This window comes from Balaenoptera acutorostrata, chromosome 11 (genome assembly GCF_949987535.1).
Source record: "Balaenoptera acutorostrata chromosome 11, mBalAcu1.1, whole genome shotgun sequence".
Taxonomy (NCBI): domain Eukaryota; kingdom Metazoa; phylum Chordata; class Mammalia; order Artiodactyla; family Balaenopteridae; genus Balaenoptera; species Balaenoptera acutorostrata.
In genome coordinates this window covers 74,079,715-74,107,122 of record NC_080074.1, presented here as the reverse complement: position 1 = coordinate 74,107,122, position 27,408 = coordinate 74,079,715, and the positions used below count along the sequence as shown (strand labels likewise).

General features: G+C 37.4%; 1 protein-coding gene across 1 annotated transcript in view; it reads left to right on the top strand.

Annotated features, from left to right (window-relative positions):
• MUC19 (mucin 19, oligomeric) overlaps positions 1-25,763 on the top strand; it is a 97,388-nt gene extending 71,625 nt beyond the window's left edge. Inside the window, exons 47-68 of the mRNA XM_057557549.1 lie at positions 144-197; positions 4,171-4,224; positions 4,679-4,726; positions 4,975-5,028; positions 5,207-5,260; positions 5,567-5,626; positions 6,208-6,255; positions 6,533-6,583; positions 11,925-11,966; positions 13,117-13,170; positions 16,202-16,255; positions 16,380-16,427; positions 16,731-16,787; positions 16,949-16,996; positions 18,825-18,854; positions 21,120-21,151; positions 21,240-21,402; positions 21,746-21,783; positions 23,022-23,136; positions 24,094-24,129; positions 24,769-24,877; positions 25,580-25,763. Coding sequence (XP_057413532.1) covers positions 144-197; positions 4,171-4,224; positions 4,679-4,726; positions 4,975-5,028; positions 5,207-5,260; positions 5,567-5,626; positions 6,208-6,255; positions 6,533-6,583; positions 11,925-11,966; positions 13,117-13,170; positions 16,202-16,255; positions 16,380-16,427; positions 16,731-16,787; positions 16,949-16,996; positions 18,825-18,854; positions 21,120-21,151; positions 21,240-21,402; positions 21,746-21,783; positions 23,022-23,136; positions 24,094-24,129; positions 24,769-24,877; positions 25,580-25,763 — 1,433 coding nt within the window. The remainder of the gene's footprint in view (positions 1-143; positions 198-4,170; positions 4,225-4,678; positions 4,727-4,974; positions 5,029-5,206; positions 5,261-5,566; positions 5,627-6,207; positions 6,256-6,532; positions 6,584-11,924; positions 11,967-13,116; positions 13,171-16,201; positions 16,256-16,379; positions 16,428-16,730; positions 16,788-16,948; positions 16,997-18,824; positions 18,855-21,119; positions 21,152-21,239; positions 21,403-21,745; positions 21,784-23,021; positions 23,137-24,093; positions 24,130-24,768; positions 24,878-25,579) is intronic.
• The last annotated feature ends 1,645 nt before the right edge of the window (positions 25,764-27,408 follow it).

Sequence of the window (27,408 nt, the reverse complement as noted above, 5' to 3'; positions counted from 1 at the left end):
TGAGGAATTTGCATCTTTGTTTGATTTGGGAATAAAACTATGCATAAGAGAACACAAATAATTCACAAGCAGTTGAAAAAACCCAAAAGATGATCAGATTCCCCCCATGGGAGGAAAAGTCACCACTTCTCTTTTTGTTGCAGGTACCACAAGGGTAGCTTCTGGCACTACACTTGAACCTGGGAGTTCAAACACAGGTGAGCCAACCAACTGGAGAGAATCTTCCACAGGAAAATCTCTACTAGTAAATTATCTTTCATGGTGCTGTTATCAAGAAAACTTTTCTTGGAATGCTTAACTTTCCTGAATGCTTAACTTTTCTCAGAATGCTAAATCCTCTTCATCTTACTTTTTTTTTTTTTTTTTTTTTTACTTTTCTTCTCTCTTAGAAGCTAGTACACCCTCTGGAGGCAGTGGGACCACAGAAACTGGAATAAATACATGTGAGCACACAAGCTTCATAACCTCTCCACTTTTCACTTACAATAGCAATAATAGCTAACTCTTTTGAACACTAACTATGTGCCAGGAACTATTCTAAAACTTATTATTATTTCTTTTCCTTCACACCAAACTGTGAGGTAACTACTACTGTGTTCACAAATAAGGAAACCTATGGCAGAGAGATATTAACTAACGTGTGCAAGGTCACACAGCAAATAAACAGCAGATTTCAACTAGGGCCGTCTGGCTTCAAGGTCCATCCACTTAGCTATGCTCCTCTGCTAATACTACCACACTATTTCACTAGATTTCTTTGTCACATGTCTAAACTTTTCTTGCACATTAAAATTTCAGTAACATCAATACTTTACCCAGATGAAAATTCAATGGGCAATCAACCCTTCACTGTTTATTCTTCTAGTGGGATCTAGTAACCAAGTCACTGGCATTCAAACAGGTAAGAAAAGGAAACTACCTTTGTTTCACTGACATTGATCGCAGAGAAAGGAATGTTATCATTGAGACTCCCACAACCACCCGACATTGCACCTTCCCCCCACCAAAGTTTTATTGGGATGAAATATTACATTAGAAAAAAATATAAAAATCTCTGGAAAATCTATCCCTGAAAACAACATTTTAACGCAATAAAGAATTCTGTAGTTTCCCCATCCTATTCTAGAATATGCTCTTCTTATTGTAGGAATAAAATTCACATAATGATACCATTCAACTTTCTAAAAAACATCTTTATTGGAGTATAATTGCTTTACAATATTGTGTTAGTTTCTGCTGTATAACAAAGTGAATCAGCTATATGTATACATATATCCCTATATCCCCTCCCTCTTGTGTCTCCCTCCCACACTCCTTATCCCACCACTCTAGGTGGTCACAAAGCACTGAGCTGATCTCCCTGTGCTATGCGGCTGCTTCCCACTAGCTATCTATTTTACATTTGGTAGTGTATATATGTCCATGCCACTCTCTCACTTCACCCCAGCTTACCCTTCCCCATCCCTGTGTCCTCAAGTCCATTCTCTGCATCTGCGTCTTTATTCCTGTCCTGCCCCTACGATCTTCAGAACCTTTATATATATATATATATATATATATATATTCCATATATATGTGTTAGCATATGGTAATTGTTTTTCTCTTTCTGACTTACTTCACTCTGTATGACAGACTCTAGGTCCATCCACTTCATTACAAATAACTCAGTTTCACTTCTTTTTTATGGTTGAGTAATATTCCATTGTATATCTGTGCCACATCTTCTTTATCCATCATCTGTCGATGGACACTTAGGTTGCTTCCATGTCCCGGCTATTGTAAATAGAGCTGCAATGAACATTGTGGTACATGACTCTTTTTGAATTATGGTTTTCTCAGGGTATATGCCCAGTAGTGGGATTGCTGGGTCGTATGGTAGTTCTATTTTTAGTTTTTTCAGGAACCTCCATACTGTTCTCCATAGTGGCTGTATCAATTTACATTCTCACCAACAGTGCAAGAGGGTTCCTTTTTCTCCACACCCTCTCCAGCATTTGTTGTATGTAGATTTTCTGATGATGCCCATTCTAACTGGTGTGAGGTGATACCTCATTGTAGTTTTGATTAACATTTCTCTAATAATTAGTGATGTTGAGCAGCTTTTCGTGTACCTCTTGGCCATCTGTATGTCTTCTTTGGAGGAATGTCTATTTAGGTCTTCTGCCCATTTTTGATTGGGTTGTTTGTTTTTTTGATATTGAGCTGCATGAGCTGTTTATATATTTTGGAGATTAATCCTTTGTCAGTTGCTCCATTTGCAAATATTTTCTCCCATTCTGAGGGTTGTCTTTTGGTCTTGTTTATGGTTTCCTTTGCTGTGCAAAAGCTTTGAAGTTTCATTAGGTCCCACTTGTTTCTTTTTGTTTTTATTTCCATTTCTCTAGGAGGTGGGTCAAAAAGGATCTTGCTGTGATTTATGTCATAGAGTGTTCTGCCTATGTTTTCCTCTAAGAGTTTGATAGTTTCCAGCCTTACATTTAGATCTTTAATCCATTTTGAGTTTATTTTTGTTTATGGTGTTAGGGAGTATTCTAATTTCATTCTTTTACATGTAGCTGTCCAGTTTTCCCAGCACCACTTATTGAAGACACTGTCTTTTCTGAATTGTGTGTTCTTGCCTCCTTTATCAAAGATAAGGTGACCATATGTGCGTGGGTTTATCTCTGGGCTTTCTATCCTGTTCCTTTGATCTATATGTCTGGTTTTGTGCCAGTACCATACTGTCTTGATTACTGTAGCTTTGTAGTATATTCTGAAGTCAGGGAGTCTGATTCCTCCACCTCCTTTTTACTTTCTCAAGATTGCTTTGGTTCTTCAGGGTATTTTGTGTTTCCGTACAAACCGTGCAATTTTTTGTCCTAGTTCTGTGAAAAATGTCATTGGTAGTTTGATAGGGATTGCATTGAATCTGTAGATTGCTTTGGGCAGAATGGTCTTTTTCACAATGTTGAGTCTTCCAATCCAAGAACATGGTATATGTCTCCATCTGTTTGTATCATCTTTAATTTCTTTCACCAGTGTCTTATAGTTCTCTGCATGCAGGTCTTTTGTCTCCTTAGGTAGGCTTATTTCTAGGTATTTTATTCTTTATGTTGCAATGGTAAAGGGCAGTGTTTCCTTAATTTCTCTTTCAGATTTTTCATGATTAATGTATAGGAATGCAAGAGATTTCTGTGCATTAATTTTGTATCCTGCTGCTTTACCAAATTCATTGATTAGCTCTAGTAGTTTTCTGGTAGCATCTTTAGGATTCTCTATGTATAGTATCATGTCATCTGCAAACAGTGACAGCTTTACTTCTTCTTTTCTGATTTGGATTCCTTTTACTTCTTTTACTTCTCTGATTGCTGTTGCTAAAACTTCCAAAACTATGTTGAATAATAGTGGTGAGAGTGGGCAACCTTGTCTTGTTCCTTATCTTAGTGGAAATGGTTTCAGTTTTTCACCATTGAGAACGATGTTGGCTGTGGATTTGTCATATATGGCCTGTATTATATTGAGGTAAGTTCCCTCTATGCCTGCTTTCTGGAAAGTTTTTATCATAAATGGGTGTTGAATTTTGTCCAAAGCTTTTTCTGCATATATTGAGAAGATTATATGGTTTTTGTCCTTCAGTGTGTTAATATGGTGTATCACATTGATTGATTTGCATATATTGGAGAATCCTTGCATTCCTGGGAAAAACCCCATTTGATCATGGTGTATGATCCTTAATGTGCTGTTGGATTCTCTTTGCTAGTATTTTGTTGAGGAATTTTGCATCTATGTTCATCAGTAATGTTGGCCTGTAGTTTTCTTTCTTTGTGACATCTTTGTCTGGTTTTATTATCAGGGTGATGGTGGCCTCGTAGAATGAATTTGTGAGTGTTCCTCCCTCTGCTATATTTTGGAAGAGTTTGATAAGTATAGGTGTTAGCTCTTCTCTAAATGTTTGATAGAATTCCCCTGTGAAGCCATCTGGTCGTTGCCTTTTGTTTGTTGGAAGATTCTTAATCACAGTTTAAATTTCAGTGCTTGTGATTGTTCTGTTTATATTTTCTATTTCTTCCTGGTTCAGTCTTGGAAGGTTGTGCTTTTGTAAGAATTTGTCAATTTCTTCCAGGTTGTCCATTTTATTGGCATATAGTTGCTTGTAGTAATCTCTCAAATACCATTCAATTTTGTTTTCAGGTACTACTGGAGTGGATCGTGGTAGTACCATCTCACATTGGAGTTCCAACACAGGTGAATCAATGAGGAAACAGGTGCTATAATTTCTTTCTTGGGGCAAATTCTGGAGCAATAGCACATGATACCTTTTTATGACTTTCTATTAGCCTTCATTACTCTCTACCTTTTCACTCTTAGAAGCTACAACTTCCAGAGAAGGAAACATAACCGAAGAAAAGGAGGAAGCTTGTATTTATGAAAATTATATCATTTCTTCTGGGATAAACCTTATACTGTAATTCTTAAGAGGGAAGTCCAGAAAGGATTCCCTTTGGACATTCAAGCTATTACCTTGGTGTGAGATGGAGGCAATATATGTCCATATAGTTATAAGTAGGGAAGCAGAGATGATGGAAGTAACTCTGGAAGTTTAGGTCTATTAAATTTTGGATTTCGGATGTTATGAATTTATTCACTTTATATAATTAAATGCATTTAGACAAATATTGTTTTTATTTCTTGTCATTAGGAGCCACCACTGGCACATCTGAGAGGCCAAGCCCTGGAAGTGAAACAGGTAAATATGGGAGAGGCCCAGCGACGTCTGATATTTAACCTTAAGAAGCAAATCATCAAGGCCGGGACACGAGCCAATGTTTTTATTGTGGCCCTGAATTTAAAAATGGAGAATGCACCTCATTTTGACAGGATATCCCCAAGAAGAGTCTTCTACTTTCATGTCCCAGAGAGTCTTGTTGGCCATGCTCTTCTCGGGATGGTAAATGCATCACTATTGGGATTCTCTGTTTCTCTCTTCTACTTCAGGTACCACTAGTGTAGTCTCTGGCACAACAGTTGCATCTGGAAACTCTAACACAGGTAAAGCAATAACCTAATGGGGAGTATAAAGAACTTCAGTAATGAGATAGCCTCCTCCCTTCAACTCCTTCACCCAAAAACACACATTCCCTACCATACCCAGTGGATACCACCCAACTTTTCTGAGTACACGAGTCTTCCAAATTTAGTATTCTTCTCCTTTCTTCCTTTCACTTAGGGGCCACAACTTCTTTGGGAAGTGGTGAAACCACCCAGGGTAGAATTAAAATAGGTGAGCAATAGCAGTCAAATAATTATTTTTCTCTTCATCTTAAAGTAAATCACGTTGGCTATAATAAAATTAGGGGGAATTCTATTCTACCTGAATCTCTCTTTGGGTACAAATTGTTAGGATGTTAACTGCCCTATATTTTACCCCGTGTGAATTGCCTTTTTTGTATATTTGTAATAAAATGGCATAATAGAAGCCACACTTAAGGCAAGAAGGTTCCTGATATAATTTGTGCTAAACCAAATCCTACTTCAAAACCCTAGTAAAAGGGAATCATAAACTGATTCTCTCCTCTTGTGATTTCAGTTACCACGAGGGTGACTATTGGCACAACTATCACACCTGGGAATATACGGGAGGAAGGAAAAAAATTATAACTGATAGAAGATATAGTGAGGTCAAATGTTGACAGTTTGAGTTTAAAATGCTCTGAGGTGTCCAGTTAGTATGCTCAGCAGGAGTGATAAGTGCAACCAGAACACAGAAGAGAGGCTTGCATTGGAGATAGAGATTTGTCAAGTCATTCACTTACAAATGATATTTGAAACTGTGGATGTTGGTGGGTTTCCTTATGATGGTCGTATAGAGTGAGAAGAGAAGACAAATAAACGGAAACATGATTCCTTGGGCTATATAGGTGGGCAAAGGCAAAGGAGCCTGAAAAAGGGAGGAGTTGGGGCTCAACAATTGCCAGTATGGTTAAGTCAAATCCATAAGGCAAAGTTTTGGTGTGCTGGAGACTAGATTGCTTCTAATTTTGGGGTTCAGAATGTCAAATCAAACAGGATCAACCAGAATTTGCAGGGGACATGTATGTTTTTAATATTTTGTTTTTCGGAGAGCCTAGCCTTACAATTATAAAACTTTGAAATTAAAAGGGAGAACTGTCTTGAAATAATTAATTAAAATTTCAAGATTCTTGATCCTTTCCATTTTTTAACCTTCAGGAGTCACTAGCATAATTTCAGGGAGCCAATCTACTAGAAGTAAAACAGGTGAAGTTGGGGAAGTTAAAAAGTTGAAGATGGGAGAGGGACCCAACTCCATGATACTAGTTCCAGAAAAGAAGGATCCCAGAAGACTGGAGTTTACCACAAGAAATGAAACAGATCAATAAAAAAGAATGTTTATTTCACCTTTTGGAACAAGGAATCCTAGAGAAGGAATGCATTCTTTTACAGAAACACATGATTTGTCCTAAACCATGATCTCCATCTAATAAGAAAGACATCCCTGCACATTTCCTCCTCTTTATATTCTCTCCCATCCCAGGTACCACTGGGAAAGGCTCTGGGACATCCTCACCTGGAGGTTTCAAAACAGGTAAGTCAAATAGTAAAAGGAATTCTCCTTTAAGTGGCTGTAGGGAGAAGATCATACACTGCTATATCATTTTCATATTTTCAACCTCTCAAGCTTCTCAATTTTTCCTCCTTTGCTCTTACAGAAGCAACAACTTTCTTTTTTTTTTAACATCTTTATTGGAGTATAATTGCTTTACAATGGTGTGTTAGTTTCTGCTTTATAACAAAGTGAATCAGTTATACATATACATATGTTCCCATATCTCTTCCCTCTTGCATCTCCCTCCCTCCCACCCTCCCTATCCCACCCTTCTAGGTGGTCACAAAGCACAGAGCTGATCTCCCTGTGCTATGCGGTTGCTTCCCACTAGCTATTTATTTTACATTTGGTAGCGTATATGTGTCCATGCCACTCTCTCACTTTGTCACATCTTACCCTTCCCCCTCCCCATATCCTCAAGTCCATTCTCTAGTAGGTCTGTGTCTTTATTCCCGTCTTGCCACTAGGTTCTTCATGGCCTTTTTTTTTTTTCCCTTAGATTCCATATATACGTGTTAGCATACTGTATTTGTTTTTCTCTTTCTGACTTACTTCACTCTGTATGACAGACTCTAGGTCCATCCACCTCACTACAAATAACTTCATTTCGTTTCTTTTTATGGCTGAGTAATATTCCATTGTATATATGTGCCACATCTTCTTTATCCATTCATCTGATGATGGACACTTAGGTTGCTTCCATGTCCTGGCTATTGTAAATAGTGCTGCAATGAACATTTTGGTACATGACTCTTTTTGAATTATGGTTTTCTCAGGGTATATGCCCAGTAGTGGGATTGCTGGGTCGTATGGTAGTTCTATTTTTAGTTTTTTAAGGAACTTCCATACTGTTCTCCATAGTGTCTGTATCAATTTACATTCCCACCAACAGTGCAAGAGTGTTCTCTTTTCTCCACACCCTCTCCAGCATTTATTGTTTGTAGATTTTTTGATGATGGCCATTCTGACCCATGTGAGATGATATCTCATTGTAGTTTTGATTTGCATTTCTCTAATGATTAATGATGTTGAGCATTCTTTCATGTGTTTGCTTTAGGTGCAAGGTTAGGTTGTTTATTCGAGGTGTTTCCTGTTTCTTGAGGTAGGCTTGTATTGCTCTAAACTTCCCTCTTAGAACTGCTTTTGCTGTATCCCATAGGTTTTGGGTCATCGTGTCTCCATTGTCATTTGTGTCTATGTATCTTTTTATTTCCCCTTTGATTTCTTCAGTGATCACTTCGTTATTAAGTAGTGTATTGTGTAGCCTCCATGTGTTTGTATTTTTTACAGATCTTTTCCTGTAATTGATATCTAGTCTCATAGCGTTGTGGTCAGAAAAGATACTTGATATGATTTCAATTTTCTTAAATTTACCAAGGCTTGATTTGTGACGCAAGATATGATCTATCCTGGAGAATGTTCCATGGGCACTTGAGAAAAATGTGTATTCTGTTGTTTTTGGGTGGAATGTCCTATAAATATCAATTAAGTCCATCTTGTTTAATGTATCATTTAAAGCTTGTTTTTCCTTCTTTATTTTCATTTTGGATGATCTGTCCATTGGTGAAAGTGGGGTGTTAAAGTCCCCTACTATGATTGTGTTGCTGTCGATTTCCCCTTTTATGGCTGTTAGTATTTGCCTTATGTATTGAGGTGCTCCTATGTCGGGTGCATAAATATTTACAATTGCTATACTTTCCTCTTGGATCGATCCCTTGATCATTATATAGTGTCCTTCTTTGTCTCTTGTAATAGTCTTTATTTTAAAGTTTATTTTGTCTGATATGAGAATTGCTACTCCAGCTTTCTTTTGATTTCCATTTGCATGGAGTATCTTTTTCCATCCCCTCACTTTCAATTTGTATGTGTCCCTAGGTCTGAAGTGGGTCTCTTGTAGATAGCATATATATGGGTTGTGGTTTTTTTATCCATTCAGCCAGTCTGTGTCGTTTGGTGGGAGCATTTAATCCATTTACATTTAAGGTAATTATCAATATGTATGTTCTTATTCCCATTTTCTTAAATGTCTTGGGTTTGTTATTGTAGGTGTTTTCCTTCTCTTGTGTTTCTTGCCTAAAGAAGTTCCTTTAGCATTTGTTGTAAAGCTGGTTTGGTGGTGCTGAACTCTTTCAGCTTTTGCTTGTCTTTAAAGGTTTTAATTTCTCCAACCAATCTGAATGAGATCCTTGTTGGGTAGAGTAATCTTGGTTGCAGGTTTTTCTCCTTCATCACTTTAAATATGTCCTGCCACTCCCTTCTGGCTTGCAGAGTTTCTGCTGAAAGATCAGATGTTAACCTTATGGGGATTCCCTTGTGTGTTATTTGTTGTTTTTCCCTTGCTGCTTTTAATATGTTTTCTTTATATTTAATTTTGGATAGTTTGATTAATATGTGTCTTGGCGTGTTTCTCCTTGGATTTATCCTGTATGGGACTCTCTGTGCTTCCAGGACCTGATTAACTATTTCCTTTTCCATATTAGGGAAGTTTTCAACTATAATCTCTTCAAATATTTTCTCAGTCCCTTTCTTTTTCTCTTCTTCTTCTGGGACCCCTATAATTTGAATGTTGGTGTGTGTAATGTTGTCCCAGAGGTCTCTGAGACTGTCCTCAGTTCTTTTCATTCTTTTTTCTTTATTCTGCTCTGCAGTAGTTATTTCCACTATTTTATCTTCCAGGTCACTTATCTGTTCTTCTGCCTCAGTTTTTCTGCTATTGATTCCTTCTAGAGTAGTTTTAATTTCATTTATTGTGTTGTTCATCATTGCTTGGTTCCTCTTTAGTTCTTCTAGGTCCTTGTTAAATGTTTCTTGCATTTTGTCTATTCTATTTCCAAGATTTTGGATCATCTTTACTATCATTATTCTGAATTCTTTTTCAGGTAGACTGCCTATTTCCTCTTCATTTGTTAGGTCATGTGTATTTTTACCTTGCTCCTTCATCTGCTGTGTGTTTTTCTGTCTTCTCACTTTGCTTATCTTACTTTGTTTGGGGTCTCCTTTTCACAGGCTGCAGGTTCGTAGTTCCTGTTGATTTTGGTATCTGTCCCCAGCGGCTAAGGTTGGTTCAGTGGGTTGTGTAGGCTTCTTGGTGGAGGGGACTAGTGCCTGTGTTCTGGTGGATGAGGCTGGATCTTGTCTTTCTGGTGGGCACGTCCACGTCTGGTGGTGTGTTTTGGGGTGTCTGTGGCCTTACTATGATTTTAGGCAGCCTCTCTGCTAATGGATGGGGCTGTGTTCCTGTCTTGCTAGCTGTTTGGCATAGGGTGTCCAGCACTGTAGCTTGCTGGTCGTTGAGTGAAGCTGGGTCTTGGTGTTGAGATGGAGATCTCTGAGAGATTTTTGCTGTTTGGTAGTACATGGAGCTGGGAGGTCTCTTGTGGACCAGTGTCCTGAAGTTGGCTCTCCCACCTCAGAGGCACAGCCCTGATGCCTGGCTGGAGCACCAAGAGCCTTTCATCCACACAGCTCAGAATAAAAGGGAGAAAAAATAGAAAGAAAAAAAGAAAGAGGATAAAATAAAATAAAATAAAGTTATTAAAATAAAAAAATAAAAGATAATTATTAAGAAAAAAAGAAAAAATAATTTTAAAGTAAAAAAAAAAAAAAAAACCCGACCGACAGAACCCTAGGACAAATAGTGAAAGCAAAGCTATACAGACAAAATCTCACACAGAAGCATACATCTACACACTCACAAAAAGAGGAAAAGGGGAAAAAATAATATATATTGCTCCCAAAGTCCACCTCCTCAATTTGGGATGATTCGTTGTCTATTCAAGTATTCCACAGATGCAGGTACATCAAGTTGATTGTGGAGCTTTAATCCACTGCTTCTGAGGCTGCTGGGAGAAATTTCCCTTTCCCTTCTTTGTTCACACAGCTCCCGGGGTTCAGCTTTGGATTTGGACCTGCCTCTGCGTGTAGGTCGCCTGAGGGTGTCTGTTCTTCGCTCACACAGGACGGGGTTAAAGGAGCTGCTGATTCGGGGGCTCTGGCTCACTCAGGCCGGGGAGAGGGAGGGGTACGGATGCAGGGCGAGCCTGCGGCGGCAGATGCCGCATGACGTTGCACCAGCCTGAGGCACCGTGCGTTCTCCCGGGGAAGTTGTCCCTGGATCACGGGACCCTGGCAGTGGTGGGCTGCCCAGTCTCTGGGAGGGAGAGGTGTGGATAGTGACCTGTGCTTGCACACAGGCTTCTTGGTGGCAGCAGCAGCAGCGTTAGCGTTTCATGCCCGTCTCTGGGGTCCGCGCTGATAGCCACGGCTCGCGCCCATCTCTGGAGCTCGTTTAGGCGGTGCTCTGAATCCCCTCTCCTCGCGTACCATGAAACAAAGAGGCAAGAAAAAGTCTCTTGCCTGTTCGGCAGCTCCAGACCTTTTCCCGGACTCCCTCCCGGCTAGCTGTGGTGCGCTAACCCCTTCAGGCTGTGTTCATGCCGCCAGCCCCAGTCCTCTCCCTGCAATCTGACCGAAGCCGGAGCCTCAGCTCCCATCCTCGCCCGCCCCGGCGGGTGATCAGACAAGCCTCTCGGGCTGGCGAGTGCTGGTCGGCACCGATCCTCTGTGCGGGAATCTCCCCGCTTTGCCCTCTGCACCCCTGTGGCTGCGCTCTCCTCTGTGGCTCCGAAGCTTCCCCCCTCTGCCACCCGCAGTCTCCGCCGCGAAGGGGCTTCCTAGTGCGTGGAAATCTTTCCTCCTTCACAGCTCCCTCCCACTGGTGCAGGTCCCGTCCCTATTCTTTTGTCTCTGTTGTTTCTTTTTTCTTTTGCCCTACCCAGGTAGGTGGGGAGTTTCTTGCCTTTTGGGAGGTCTGACGTTTTCTGCCAGCGTTCAGTGGGTGTTCTATAGGAGCAGTTCCACGTGTAGACATATTTCTGATGTATCTGTGGGGAGGAAGGTGATCTCCGCATCTTACTCTTCCGCCATCTTCTCCTCTCTCCCGACAAATATATTTTTTAACACTTTTATTGGAGTATAATTGCTTTACAATGGTGTGTTAGTTTCTGCTTTATAACAAAGTGAATCAGCTATACCGAAGCAACAACTTTTAAAGAACATGTTGGAAACACTGAAGCAGGAATTTCATCAGGTGTGTTTTGGCAGATTTTGGGTTCTCAATGATTTTTCCATTTGAATTTACTACATACAGGTTGTGAATGAAAATTAGCATGACTTAAAACTGGTTTCTTTTAATTTAATAGCAGATCATAAGGCCAGCCTAGATTAGCTCCCTGGTTTTTCCTAGAGAACATACTACAGATGTAATTTAATTCTCTAGACACATTCTTTATTTGAAATTTCACTGCTTTTGTTTTGCCAGGCAATAACCCGGAATCAGTAGGAGTCACCAGTAGCCAAGAAGGTGAGTGGAGATCACTATAATAGACACAAGTAAATTTGTTAATTAAGGCTTTGATTGAGATGCCTAACCCTTGATCACAAGTTCAGACAATTTTTTTCAGCTTTTTTTTTTTTTTTTTTTTTGATGCTGGAAAACCAGGGAGTTAAGTCACTAGAAGTAAATCATGTAAATATAGGACAGACATTCTCTCATTTAATATCAGATTCTAGGTGATTCTAGATCTAGAGAAATAAGATCTATGGAGCAAGTATGACTTTTCCTCTTATATTTTATTTGAACAAGCAGTTATGAGAAAGTGCACAGAAAAATATGCTAGGCTTAACATTTTGTGCAAGAAAAAATTTTAAACAGTTTTCTACTGCTTCAGAGAAACAGGAACACTTGTCAATACCATGCTCTTCTTAGGGTGAGAAAGGCTTTGTGAGGCTCATCCTTCACTCTTACTACAGGTACCACTGGGATAGCCTCTGGCACAACAGGTATTCCTGGAAGTTCCAACACAGGCAAGTAAATATTTAATATGTGGCTCTAAGTAGCTAAGCCTAGAAAAATAAGAGCCTTTCTCTGGAATTTACTGACTGTTGTAGCATCTACACAGCAGTCCTGACTTTAGTCTTCTTTGCCTTTCTTAGGAACTAGCACTGGATTTGGAACACAAAAAAGTAAGTGTCAGTGGTTCAAATCTGTTGCATTCTCAGTTAATGACTCTTATGCCTTTGCTTCAACCTAGGGGAATGTTCAAGGTAAAGATAAAGGGCCAGGAAATAGGGCAGAATCTCATTAGAGAATGTCCTCTTCCAGCCATCTAAAGTTGTCTTCTTGCTCTGAATTTCTGGGCTCCAACCAGAGCCCCCAGGTAAGTGTGTAAAAGTACACAAAGGCACACTACTAAAGGGAGGAGTAGAGGCTGAAATCCAGCCAGCATTTCTTCAACACGTTATAAATCCATGAGGTTTCATCTGCCCAGAGGGCTTTTTTTTCTGTCGTTGTTTTTTGTTAGTTTGTTTTTACTTCATAAAGTTGCTCTATGGGCTAGCTGCAGCATTGTCCTAGACTTTCATCTGATTTACTTTCTCTTCCTGCTTTTGATCTTTGGGGCTACCTATAGAAGGTATGTCTGATGTGAATTGTCCTTCATTTGACTTTGCAGGCACTGCTGTGATGTCAAGCAAAATTACTGGTGTCTCAGAAAGTTCCAGCCAAGGTAATGGAAATGACTGACTCAGTGAAGTTAACATGTTCAGTATTCTTCTTCCCTTTAACACCCAGTTGTTTCAGAAAATGGCTATTTATCTCTATGAATATTAAAGTTGAACTGTAAAAGAAAAGTTGTACCAAATGGAGTTAAATGGGCAAAAAAGACTTTAAGATTATTAAATAGGAGTCAAGAACATTGCAATAGGGTTGAGATTTTGAACTCAACTGTGCTGAAATAAAAGGTGGGAGAGTGTTTAAGTGCTGGGGTGAACTAGTGGAAAAGTACTAGAGGACGTTAGGGGAGAGGTTGGTTTCTGTGATTTGGCCATCTGTGTTTGCTAATTGGTGCTTATAGAATGAAGTTAGGCTCCTACCTTCCCACAGTGACAGGGAGATAGGGGCACTATTTTTCTTTTCTTTCTTTATTGAAGTATAGCTGATTTACAATATTATATTAGTTTCAGGTGTACAGCATAGTGCTTCAGTATTTTCATAGATTATACTCCATTTAAAATTATTACAAAATAATGACTATATTCCCTGAAAGTATAATATATACTTGTTGCTTATCTATTTTATATACAGTAGTTTGTATCTCTTAATCCCTACCCCATCTTGCCCTTTCCTTCTTCCCTCTCCCCACTACTATCCACTAGTTTGTTCTCTATATCTGTGAATCTGTTTCTATTTTGCTATATACATTTGTTTGTTTTATTTTTTAGGTTCCACATGTAAGTGATAACATACAGTTTCTGTCTTTGTATGACTTATTTCACCAAGCATAATACTCTCTAGGTCCATCCACATTGTTGCAAATGGCAGAATTTCATTCTTTTTTATGGCAGAGTAATATTTCATTATATACACACACACATATATACATACTACATCTTCTTTATCCATTCATCTGTTGATGGACACTTGGGTTGCTTCCCTATGTTGGCTATTGTAAATAGTACTGCTTTGTACATTAGGGTGCATGTATCTTTTTGAATTTATGTTTTTATTTTTGTTTGAATATATATCCAGGAGCGGAATTGTGGGGCCATATGGTAGTTCTAATAGATTAAAGACCTAAATGTAAGACCTAAAACCATAAAATTCCTTTACGAGAACATAGGCAGAACACTCTTTGACATAAATTGTAACAAGATTTTTTTGGATCTGTCTCCTAAAGAAAAAGAAATAAAAACAAAAATAGGCAAATGATTTCCTCCAGAAGCATTCCCGGTTATGAATTACCTCCCTCCTATCCCCTCAGGCTGTCTCCTTGCAGCCAACATCAGTCCTCCTCCCAGGTTTGCTCTCCAATCCCCACGTTCCAGCTCTTAGCCCCCATGTGCACTGGCAGACACACGTCCCAGATTGGGGCATGCAGGACTATGGCACGGATTGTCTGTGTAGGTGTCACTCTGTCCTGTCTGCCACACACCCTCCTTCAACAGCCTCAGATGCTTCCCTTCTGTCCCAACTGATTTCCCTGTCAGTGAGGGGTCTTCCCCAGATGTGGGAGTCTTTCCTGTACTTCAGCTCCTCCCCAGGGGCACAGATCCCGTCCTGTTTCCTCTCCTCTTCTTTTTCCCTTCTTTCTTTCATCCTAACCTGTTATGCGGGATCTTTGCTGTCCTTTTCCGGTGTCCAAGGTCTTCTGCTAGTGTCCAGCTGGTGTTCTGTGAGAATTGTTCCATCTGTAGATGTACTATTGATGCATTTGTGGAGAGAGATGAACTCTACGTCCTCCTATTCCCCCCACCATCTTGGTCAGAATGGCCATCATCAAAAAATCTACAAACAATAAATGCTGGGGAGGGTGTGGAGAAAAGGGCACCCTCATGCATTGTTGGTGGGAATGTAAATTGATACAGCCACTATGGAGAACAGTATGGAGGTTGCTTAAAAAGCTAAAAATAGAACTACCATATGACCCAGCAATCCCACTACTGGGCATATACCCAGAGAAAACCATAATTCAAAAAGACTCATGCACCCCAATGTTCACTGCAGCACTATTTACAATAGCCAGGACATGGGAACAACCTAAGTGTCCATCGACAGATGAATGGATAAAGATGTGGTACATATACACAATGGAATATTGCTCGGCCATAAAAAGGAACAAAATTGGGTCATTTGTAGAGACATGGATGGACCATGAAAGAGTCAGAAAGAGAAAAACATATATCGTATATTAACGCGTATATGTGGAATCTGAAAAAAATCGGTATAGACGATCTTATTTACAAAGCAGAAATAGAGACACAGTTGTAGAGAACAAAAGTATGGATACCAGGGGGGAAAGGGGGGGTGATGGGATGAACTGGGAGATTGGGATTGACATATATACACTATTGATACTATGTATAAAATAGATAACTAATGAGAACCTACTGTATAGCACAGGGAACTCTACTCAATGCTCTGTGGTGACCTAAATGAGAAGGAAATCCAAAAAAGAGGGGATATATATATATATATATCACTTTGCTTTGATTCACTTTGCTGTACAGTGTAAACTAACACAATATTGTGAAGCAACTACACACCAATAAAAAGAAATAAGCAAATGAGACCTAATTAATTTAAAAGCTTTGGCACAGCAAAGGAAACCATCAACAAAACAAAAGACAACCTCCTGAATAAGAGACAATATTTACAAATGATATAACTGACAAGGGGTTAATATCCAAAATATATAAACAACTCATACAACTCTCCCCAAAAAACTAATATGTGAGAACCAGGAAACCAGGATATAGGAAGCAAAATAGTTAAGTGTGAAAAAAGTTTTTGTCATTAAGAGAAGGGGGCCCTTAAGTGATAAGGCTACCAGGGTCATAGGAAGATACTCAATTCTTCTTTGAGCAAGGAGTTGCTATGTTAGGGCCTGTTCTGTTTCAATGGCAGGAGCATGAACTAGCATTAGTAGGTGTACTAGTACACTCCAGGTGCTTTGAGACTCTTATTCTTTGTGAAGATGTCTTCAGACACACTCTTCTGAGACCAGAAAAAGTTCACTGCTCTTTCCCTATTCATTTTAGATACCTCCAAGGAAGCATCTGAAACAACCACTGCTCCTGTAATTTCTACCACAGGTAGGTCAAATAATAATAAATGAACCTTGCTTGGTGGCATCTCAGAAGACAGGGCAGCTTACCTGAAGTTAAACTCTAGCTTTTTTAGTCCCTCTACTCACCACGTTTGTGCCTCTCTTAGCAGTCACTGCTTCCACAGGAGTCAAGGAAACCTCTGGAACTGGAATGCAAACAGATGAATGCTAGCAATACAGACTCTTCAATGATCAGTGTGCCTATGATTATATATGAGGAGTTGAGTTTGGAGGAGAGGAGTGGTGGGAAAGAAACAGGAAAGAAAGACCAGGAAGATTATCCTACATTTCCTTTTGGAATATGACTTTGAAGTTCAACTAGAGATTTTTTTTTCCTCCAGGATTTTTTGCGTTAGGCTTTTATCAGAACCCCTCACTGGAAGACTTAGTTATGACCTTGAAATCTCTGAGAATGGGATTATGAAATGTGCTATTCCTGAAATTTTAAATATTTCCTTCTGCAGGCTCCACCTCAGTGTCAAATGGAATCACAACAAGCCCCAAAGTGTCCTACCCAGGTAAAATGAAATGACCCAAATGCACTGGATGAATTGTCTCTTCCACACGAAGCTTTCCTTAATCGTGAATGTGTGTGATCATTTGTGCATGCATACACACAGAAACTTGATATGTGTACATGCTATCTAATAAATAAAATGACAGCATTATCCTTTTACAGAAACCACTGTAGTAGCAACGGGAGATCAAGAAAATGAAAATAAAACAGGCGAGTATGGGAAAAGTACTAATTTCTTTGTTACTTATTCAACTAACACTTCTTTAATACCTTATATGTGCTAGACTCTGTAGCAGCCCTTGCCATTTTATTACTTTGTGTGTGGGGGGGGGGGAGAGAGATTATTTTTTTAATATAAATTTATTTTTTTATTTGTTTTTATTTTTGTCTGTCTTGGGTCTTCATTGCTGCGTGCAGGCTTTCTCTAGTTGCGGCGAGCGGGGCCTACTCTGTGTTGCAGTGCATGGGTGTCTCATTGCGGTGGCTTCTCTTGTTGCAGAGCATGGGCTCTAGGTGCGTGGGCTTCAGTAGTTGCAGCATGCAGGCTCAGTAGTTGTGGCTTGCGGGCTTAGTTGCTCTGCAGCATGTGGGATCTTCCCAGACCAGGGCTCAAACCCCTGTCCCCTTCATTGGCAGGCGGGTTCTTAACCACTGCACCACCAGGGAAGCCTGGAAGAGATTATTATGGGCACAGATATTATCGTTATAGTGTATTTAATGCTACTCAAACACGTGCACAACAATTATGGTCCTGGGAGTGCACTGAGACTGTTAATTTCTGTTTATTAGTTGGTAAGGTTGAGTGAAGGCATTAGGGAAGAGATCATTGACTTCAATATTGGCTAGGCTGAGTAGGGAATTTCTGCCAAATGGCACTTAAAAAGACAGAGACTTGAGACAGCATGAGTGACTTCAGGAATCAACCAGGTATTGGTAATATTTGTATGAGGTTCAGGGAAGAAATGAGATTAGAAAGGTAAGCAAAGGAATGTTTAAGAAGGACCTTATTTCCAAACTTAAATGAGACTTTATCCTTATAATAAATGGGGTCTCCTTAAAGATTTTGTTAAGAGAATGATATGATCAGATAGGTCTTAGAAAAATTGCTCTGAATGCAATGTGGAGAGTATGAGATTGTATCTTATTCCTCCCGTTACAAATTTTTTCAATGAACTGGGAATTCTGGGTAGGGAACATTTTCTGCTATATTTATGCCTAAACACAATTTCTCTCTGCTGTTGCTGGTTTCTGGTAATCTGTTAAGCATTTATAATTGGGAATTAGTCTAGTGTCCCTTAGTAAAGAGAAATATTTTATGCCCCAAACTTGCACATCTTTAATTAATTTATTTTCTGTTTTTCTGTACCTATTAGTTGTTGGGGTCCTTTTACTCAAACATAAAGAAACTTCAAGTTCTTCTCAAATATTCTGTTACTCCTAGTTCAGCCTTCTGCTTGGTAGAGAGAATAAAAATATTAATCTGAATTTTAGCAGTTTGGAAATAGAATTTGAAATTTGAGTGGATTGTTAGGTTGACCGAACTTTGTGATAAGTGAAACCTCAATAAAAAAAAAGTAAGCAGTTTAAAGCATTTTGTGGGAGTGGAGACAGAACAAGATTAAAATATTGTAAGACAAAAAGAGGATAAAAATTCTTAAAGGATTAAAACCAGGCAACTAATAATACTTATATCTTTTCTATATCTGAGTTATCCTTTTCCTTGTTTGATTATATATTTTATTGTCCTATTTATCAGAACTGTCTTCTGAGAAATTTTGAAGAGACGTTTACCTTGATTCTCATTCCTCCTTTTGATTCTCATATTTTCCTCCCATTAAAATTTGAAATCTAAAGGAAACACTTTCTAATGGCGGAATATCAAATGCCATGAGGAGTAGAAAGGGAAGATTGATGGGAATATGTCTGTTTGTAAAACTAGCAATGTGGCCATGTATTTTCAGTGATTAGAAAACTATATTCATTCCAAACCTATTCCAGTAACTTTAGAGATTAATGTGAGGTGTCTGTTTTTACACAGGATGTCCAGTATCACTTCCACCACCTCCAGGTAAGCTTACCTCCACTTGAAAATCAATCATCCTACATTAATGGTTTTTCTTGTAAATCAAATTTCAGAGGTCATGCCAATGAAACTCACTAGCTATGGAAGTGTGATAGAATAGGAAAACTTGAAGTGTATGAATTTAGCTTTTATTCACCAAATAAATAGTGAATGATAGTTTGTTTTGTCACACACAATAATAAAACCAAATAAATAATAAAGCCAATAATAATAAATAAATAATAAAGCCAAATAAATAATAAAGCCAAACCAAACAAATGCATCTTGTCACTTAGTCAAAATAGAGTTTACTAAATAAATTGTTTCATGTAACTATATGATACTGTGATCAAAATATTGCTGCTCGATAGTATTTTTTAAGCTAAATAATTCCAGCTTTTTTTGAGGACTGAATTTTAGCAAGAAAAATTAGGTGTAACCAGAGTTCAATACTTTTAGAGGACTTTGAGTTCCTCTAAAATTATCAAGCCAATGTGATGTTCTTTGTACAAAGTGGCAAAAGTTACCAAAAAAATCATTCTCTGATCTTAGGATAGAGTGGGAGTAGGGAGATTTTCAAAGAAACATAGGCAATTTTCATATAAGGCTGAAAATAAATTTCACAGTGAAATATGTGACCTATGTATTATATAGCAAGCACATGTTATGTGTCACACATGTTACATATATTGTATACTTTGGAAGGATTCTCGGGTATTTCATTAGAGAATTGGAATTTGACAACAATAAGTAGTCTAATTCAGGGTATGTAAATCAAAGAAGTGAGACAAGGTCGAGATGGTAGATTGGAGACATGTTATGGCAACCTCAGAAGGCAGAACGCTAAAATAAGGTATTTAGTTTACAAGACTGTAAGGGGTATCAGAAGTTCTTGATCGAAGCAATGATGAAATGAAAAGTAGGCTTTAGGAAAACTATTCTACCTATGACACAGACAAGTGACTGGATTAGAAAGAAGACTGAGTCAAACTTCCCCAAAAAAACCAGATTCTGCTAGGTCAAAGATACTAAGGTCCTGCTTAAGGATACGGGGAGGGGGAAGGGTAAGCTGGGACAAGGTGAGAGAGTGGCATGGACATATATACACTATCAAACGTAAAATAGAGAGCTAGTGGGAAGCAGTCGTATAGCACAGGGAGATCAGCTCGGTGCTTTGTGACCACCTAGAGTGGTGGGATAGGGAAGGTGGGAGGGAGGGAGATGCAAGAGGGAAGAGATATGGGGACATATGTATATGTATAACTGATTCACTTTGTTATAAAGCAGAAACTAACACACCATTGTAAAGCAATTATACTCCAATAAAGATGTTAAAAAAAAAAAAAAGATACTAAGGTCCTGGAGTAGTATTGTAACAAGTAAAATCAGGAAAGGAAGGGATTCAAGTGAGGATAAGGATACAAGATTTTGCAATTGGTTCAATGCCAAATGATGGAAAGGAAATAATCAAGATGACTTCTAAGTTTTAAGCTTAAGTATTTGAAAGCATAGTTCAGTCCTTAACAGGAGGTGGCCAGCTTAGATGAAAAACTGGTTTTAGGGGAAAAATGATTCAATCTATTTTGTGCACATTTTGTGCACGTGTCTGAGGTTCTTTTAAATCCGCCAAGGTGCTGTTTATTAGGCCAAGGGAGATCTGGGTCCGTAGCTCACAAGAGATGTTTATACAGGAACTAGAAGTTTGAGAGTCATCCACTTGATGTTACAGTGGATACTGTAAAGATGGAGGAAGGTACCAGTGAGAAGAATAGAGACAAAATGAGAGGGAGGAGGAAGAGCTGCTAACAGGAATTTCAGAGTGTTCAATCTGAAGGAAGAACGTTTTCAAGAAGGTGAGAGGTTAAAAAAATGTCAGCTATTGTAGGGAACTTGAAAAGCTGAGAAAGAGCGCTTGGGACTGGTAATTATGAGGTCTTGGTGACTTTTAGGATTGTGGAGACAGAAGTCAGAAAGTGAAACAATAAGTAAAACGGTAGCCATAAGATTTGTTGACCACTGACAGGAGAGGTCAAGAATTATCCTTTCTGAGGATTGTAAAAATAGGAAATATATATATGCTTGCTAAAGACAGTTTGCTCAAAGTAGGGGGAGGTGATTTATCCACCTTAAAGCACCTTACAATCCTTCATAATTCTGTATCTCTGAAATACTAGTGCCAATTCAGTATTGGTCAACCTGGTGGTTATCTACAGATAATTGACTGTTATATTTTGCCGAATTTAATTAACATTTGTCATTTCATGTTAACAGTTTGTCATGGTCCACTGGGAGAAAAGAAGTCTGTAAGTACACAGTTTGTCTCTACTTTAATCCAAATTTGCTGTCATTCCTGTATTCAAATAGAAGTCTAAACTTGGTTTGTTTTTGTAGCCTGGAGACATATGGACTGCCAATTGCCACAGATGCACCTGTACCAATGCAAAGACCGTAGACTGTAAACCCAAGGAGTGTCCTTCTCCACCCACATGCAAAACTGAAGAGAGGCTTGTAAAGTTCAAAGCTAATGATACCTGCTGTGAAATCGGGTACTGTGGTATGTATTCATAATACATTATTTGAATTGAATTGAATAGTTGTTTACTTATTCACACATTCAAGAGATATTTATTGAGCTACTAATATGAGTCACATGCTTGATGGGTGTGATAAATAAAGCAGAATCAATACTTGCCCTCTTAAAACTTACTATCTTTGGAGCAGGGGAAACCCAGTTATGAATGTAATCAGTAGGTTAAAAGGAGATCATGGTGTTATGGGAAGAAACATTATAATGTTTCCTTATTGGTTGGTAAATATGATCTCATATACAATGTCTGTTTTGTAAATAAAAAAATTATAATATTTATCTTAGGGTAAAATATGTACTTATTTTTCAGAACCAAGAACATGTTCATTTAACAATACTGACTATGAGGTAAGGTCATTTCTACTTTAAAATACTTTTATTAATATAATTATGAATAAATGCAGGCTCTTTCAGCTAATATGAAAAACTCATAGATAATGGTGGAGTGGAATTTGTTTATTTTTTTCCCATATTCATTACAAAAGAAAGGTCAAATGCAATATCCACCATAACTTGCTTCCAAGGGGGCAATATACTTGATCATTAACCTAGCAATGGAGCTTCTGAACAAAATTTCCCATGGGTCTCATGAAATGGAGAAGACATACAATGTTCAAATCAATGAACAGAGTGAAACTGTAATTATAATTAGAAAGATCAGATGGCCGAACTGTCAGAGATCAAATAAGAAAACCCAAAAGACTAGAGCTCTACTATAGGGATATAGCAACACAGTATATTCAGGGCTGGATTTGACAACTGATTTGACATATTGGAAAGTAATTTAACTTTCTAGGAAAAGTATCACAAAGCCATAAAAACCAGATGATTCTCAAACTGATATTAATAAATTTGAACTGGTGATACTAAATATTACAACAATCTAAATATAAAATAAAATATGTGGTATGTTAGGAAATACATAAAACAGAGCCTATAATTTAATAATAATTTAATTTGATATAACTCATTTATTACACTCATATTTCTACCTGGGCTTCTTAAATTTTAGTTTCCAAAGGTTATCTGACTTGAGAACCTATGACAGTTTTGAAATGTAAAATGCGACGATGTTTAAAGAACAAAGAAAAGTTTTACCTCTAATAATTTATATGCAAAATAGTTGAAATAATAAAATTTCAGTTTACCAGAAAGTTCAATTGTGGTTTGAGGGCCTGATATAAATGGAATTTCCCAAACTGATGTTTGAATTTTAAACATAAAGTAATTATAAAGCAATCTAGAGAGCTTTAAAAGCACAGGAACACACAGAAAGATAGAAGATATCTTGTGGGACTTTTCTTTAAAATCCTTGAAAAATATAATAGAGCTACTATAGATGAATCTTAATTTGAGGATTGAGACTCTTGACACATTCTGTGCTCTCAGTGAAGACATTTGATTTATTCATGGAAGTAGAAGACTTTAATCCACCTTTTCTTCAATATTCATCTAATAGCTGAAAGTGCCTCTGGAAATTCACTAAACATTATAAATTTGAAAAAAGAATTACAGATTTTATTGTCAACCTGAAAAAGAAATCAAGATGAATACTCATTTGTTCTTTCCCCCTCCCTCCCTCCCAGGTTGGTGCTTCATTTGGTGACCCCAGCAACCCATGTGTCTCCTACTTCTGCCACAGCACAGGTTTCGTTGCGGTGGTACAAGACTGCCCAAAGCAGACTTGGTGTGCAGAAGTAAGTCATCTTCTTAAGCAGTGATCAACAAAGTTCACTTCTCATGTTAAATATAAACGCAACCTGTCTTCTTCCTTATTTGGAAAAGTTTGTGCCTGGACAATAGTTATACATCTCTTGTAGATTCCATTACAGTTATGTCATACACCTTTTATTGCCAAGTATATTTTTCATATCAAATATATATTTGCAGGTTCTATAAAACTTAATCTAGTGCTAGTCTAGAAGTAAGTTACTGTAGAAAGCATGTTACTGTTTTTTAAAGAAACAAAAAACTATTTTTTTCAAGGTTCATGGATTCAGCTTAATCATTCTCTGTAAAAGAACATATTTTTTAACATAATCACATAAATGTGTACTGTTCAGATCTCTCTTTGTGCCACAATTTTTATCCCCCGAAAATATGGTGAGGGTTTTGTATTAATGAATGCTTAAGTTTAAATTACTAAGGAAGGTTTAAATTTAACTATTTTTTCTTTCTGAAGCTATAATTGATAATATAGTTTAAAGTTTTATTTTAGAACTCCAGTGTTGGCTTTCAACATTTACTGAGTTTTTACTTTGAGACATTGATAAGTTTGAGGGTATGATAATTTACAAGGCGAAAATCCTGCCCGTGAGAAACTTAGTGTCAAGTAGTAATGTTATTATTAAAGTATTTTTTTTCAATTCAAATAGGGAGGAGTAATTTTTTATTTTTTGGTATTTTATTTTAAAGAAGAATTTAATTTAAACATTGTTTTTCCCTTTCTAACTACTGTTGAAAAAATTTGGTGTCAATAGTCTCATTTTTATTGCTATACTCTCCCGTCTGTGCTGACTGGATCTGAGATCAACGTGTCTATCTGTTCCATTTCCCGCTTTGTGATGCTATTTCAATAAGTTAACAAATGTTATATTATTTATAGAAAAATACGGAGGTTTTTCAGTCTGTTTCTTTTTCTCTTACCCCTATAGGAAGACAGAGTCTATGATTCAAATAACTGTTGCTATACATGTAAGTAAAATCAAGTTCCACATACGGAGGAAATGTAAACTGTTGACAAAAATTTAGTGTTTCTTTAAAACAAAATGGCAGATCATTAATAGAAAGTCTCCTGTGTTTTTAACACAATAGGTAATCTAACCCATATGCATAAACTAACAATTAATACAAAGTATTATATTTTCTCACGCATGTTGGTTGCAGCATTCTTCCCAGTAAAAACCAGTGATGTTTACAAGGGAGAACATTTAATTTTCATGGAAAAAAATTAGTTTGCTCTCCTAACATCAGTAGGTTATGTTGTAAATTGTTGTATTAGATAATAAGGATGATCAGCAATGAGAAAATGGATATCAGAAAAAACCATCTCTCTGCCTTTTCTTCCTTCCCTCCTCTTTCTTCCTTCCTCCTTCTACCTGCTTCCCTTCCTCCTCCTTCTTTTATTTCTTCTTCTCCTATGATAGCAATAATAGAATAATAATAACATTTATTGAGTATTAACCAGGTACCTTGTTCTGGGTGTTGAGACAGTTAATCCCTTTCAATAACATTGTGAAGTATTTGTTGTTATTATTCTCTATTTCATGGTTAAGAAAACTGAGACTTAGCAATTGTTAATGTTGAACCTCATTTTTGACTCTGTTATCCTAGGTAAAACTAATTGCAGATCTTCACCCGTGAATGTGACTGTTAACTACAATGGTTGCAAGAAAAAATTTGAGATGGCAAGATGCATAGGGGAATGCAAAAAGACTCTCAGGTAAGTTTTTCCTTGAATGTATACTGTGCATTAATTTTGGAACACTGTGGAGAAAATTAAGCGTTTAAAACATTACATGGACAAATGTTTACATGAGAGCTAATGATCAGGACCTGGTTAAAATGAAAATATTAATACCTGCAAATCAAAATAAACATTTAAAATAATAATTAATTATTTTGAAGTAGTTTCTAAATAAGTCAAACATAATACATTTATGACAAATGTATTTATTTTCATATAGTGATTACAGAGATTACTTAAGCAAATACTCTTGCTTAAAAGTGATTTTTTTAAAAGTTGCTTACATTTTAGACATAACATATATTACATATTTTTCCTTTTGTACACTTTTACATGTAGATTAATATATGGAGAATAATAATTTGGTATTAAGTTGTATATTTAAAAAATGTTTTGTTTATATTTTTTGCACCATAATGCTCTAATTATGAAACGGTAAATCTCTCCATTTTGGACTTTTTTCATTTTCTTTTGTTTTTTTTTTTTGGTCTTACATACCAATTGTAATGAATCCACACCAGAAGTTTACAGTAAAGGGGGAAATGCAAGGTGTAGGGAAAGAATAAATTTGTTAGAAGACTTGCTAAATCACTTAGACAATTAGAATTTGAACATTGATGTCAATTTATTTCAGAAGACATTCTGAAAATATTTATTACCTAATTTTCTTTTTTTAAGGTATGATTATGATAACTTTCAGTTGAAAAATTCATGCCTTTGCTGCCAAGAAGAAAACTATGAGTTCAGAAAAATTGTTCTTGACTGTCCTGATGGCGGTACAATACCTTACAGATACAGGCACATCACGACGTGTTCCTGCTTAGACATGTGCCAACAATCTACGACCTCAACAGTCAGTTAATAGTAAATAGCATTACCTTTCCAGTTGTAACAGACCAGGTATTTATTTTGTAAGTGAACAAAAATAATGACTTAAATAATGAGAATAACTAAACATTTGTATGTCACTCAAAATGTGAGTTGCCATTATGAGTCTTTTTGTTCTTTTGTTGACTGAATCTGAAAAATAAATACAACTTTGCAAGCAATTAGTGAACATATGTATTTATTTGGTAGCAATGAGAATTCTAGAAGTCAAGGAGAAACTGAGTCATATCATGGCTCTCCAGTGTACTCGCTTTCTAGTCTTCATCTGGATGAAGCCATTTTCCTGTTTTGTTCCTTCCCTTCACAGCTAAACTTATGAAAATGTAAATTTTGTTCATCACCCCTTTCATTCTAAGACAACTCCCTCTGCTGAGGACACCCATGGCCTTCTTATGATTTTTTTCTGTAGGGTCTGATATCATTTTCACTCTTCCTTTCTTGAAACATTTTTCTTGCTGTTTCTGTGACATCATTTTAAATTAGTACTCCTACATTCTGTGGACACCTTCACTTTTGCCAGTCTTTTAAATCTCAGTTCTCCAAAGTTGTATACTGTTCCTCTTCTCATTTTACTGAGGCTCCTTGGACAATTTCACTAACATAGGCAGATGTGTTTATACATGGAGGATCTCCAATCTATATCTCCAGCCCCAAACTCTTCTTGAATTACACTGATAGAATTACATTGATAGAACTCTGAATTTACATCTCTAACTGGACATTCTGTAGGTACCACAAATTAAGCAAGACCAAAACTAAATTAATGTCACTCCCCCAACCCACTCCTCTACTTGTATTTTGCATATCATTGAGGTAGTTAGCTAGAAGAAGTTGAGGTTCAATAATATCATGACTGTCATCTTCAGTACATTCTACACTTTGCTACCTCACACTCATACCCTTCTTCCTATAGGTATATTTCCGAATGTGTCTTGCACAACATTGTTTACATATGCAAAACATGCAGTTACTAGCACTCTTATTCCCTTCCCAAACCCAATTTATCATAATCCACTTCTGTACTACTCACCTTTTTATATGACTTGGACTATTGGTACATTTAACTATCATCAAACACTGTATGTCCAGTGGTGGGTGAAGAAACTTGGTTTCTTGGTAACTAGGATTTTGGTAACTGCCAACAAAAGGTGAATAATAACTAAATACAGGTGGATATTACAAGTACTTTTAAATTTGGTCCCAAGGCCTTTGGCTTTCCTCCATGTCTTATCACTGGTTCCAGGTTTTTCTTCCTCTCAGTCTATATCTGAGTTGGTCAGTTGGCAAAATATTGCAAATTTGAGCCTTTAAAAATCCAAATGGATGAATTTGTAAGAGTTTTTCAATACATTTTACCTCAGGGAATGATAAACACCGAATCAACTATACACCTACATCTCAGCCTTTACTGCATGACAGTAACTCTATTCTCCTTTGGTAGTCAGAATTGATCATCCCAGACAATATAATGACAGAGACAGATTATCTGCTTAGAAGGGCTGTTCTAGAGTCACAAAAGACCCAAAATGGCTAGCAGGGACTTTGAACAAATGGGAGATAATGTAAATCTTGATTTCTGGTTCATCTAATATGTCACATAGTGCAATCAGCATATCAAC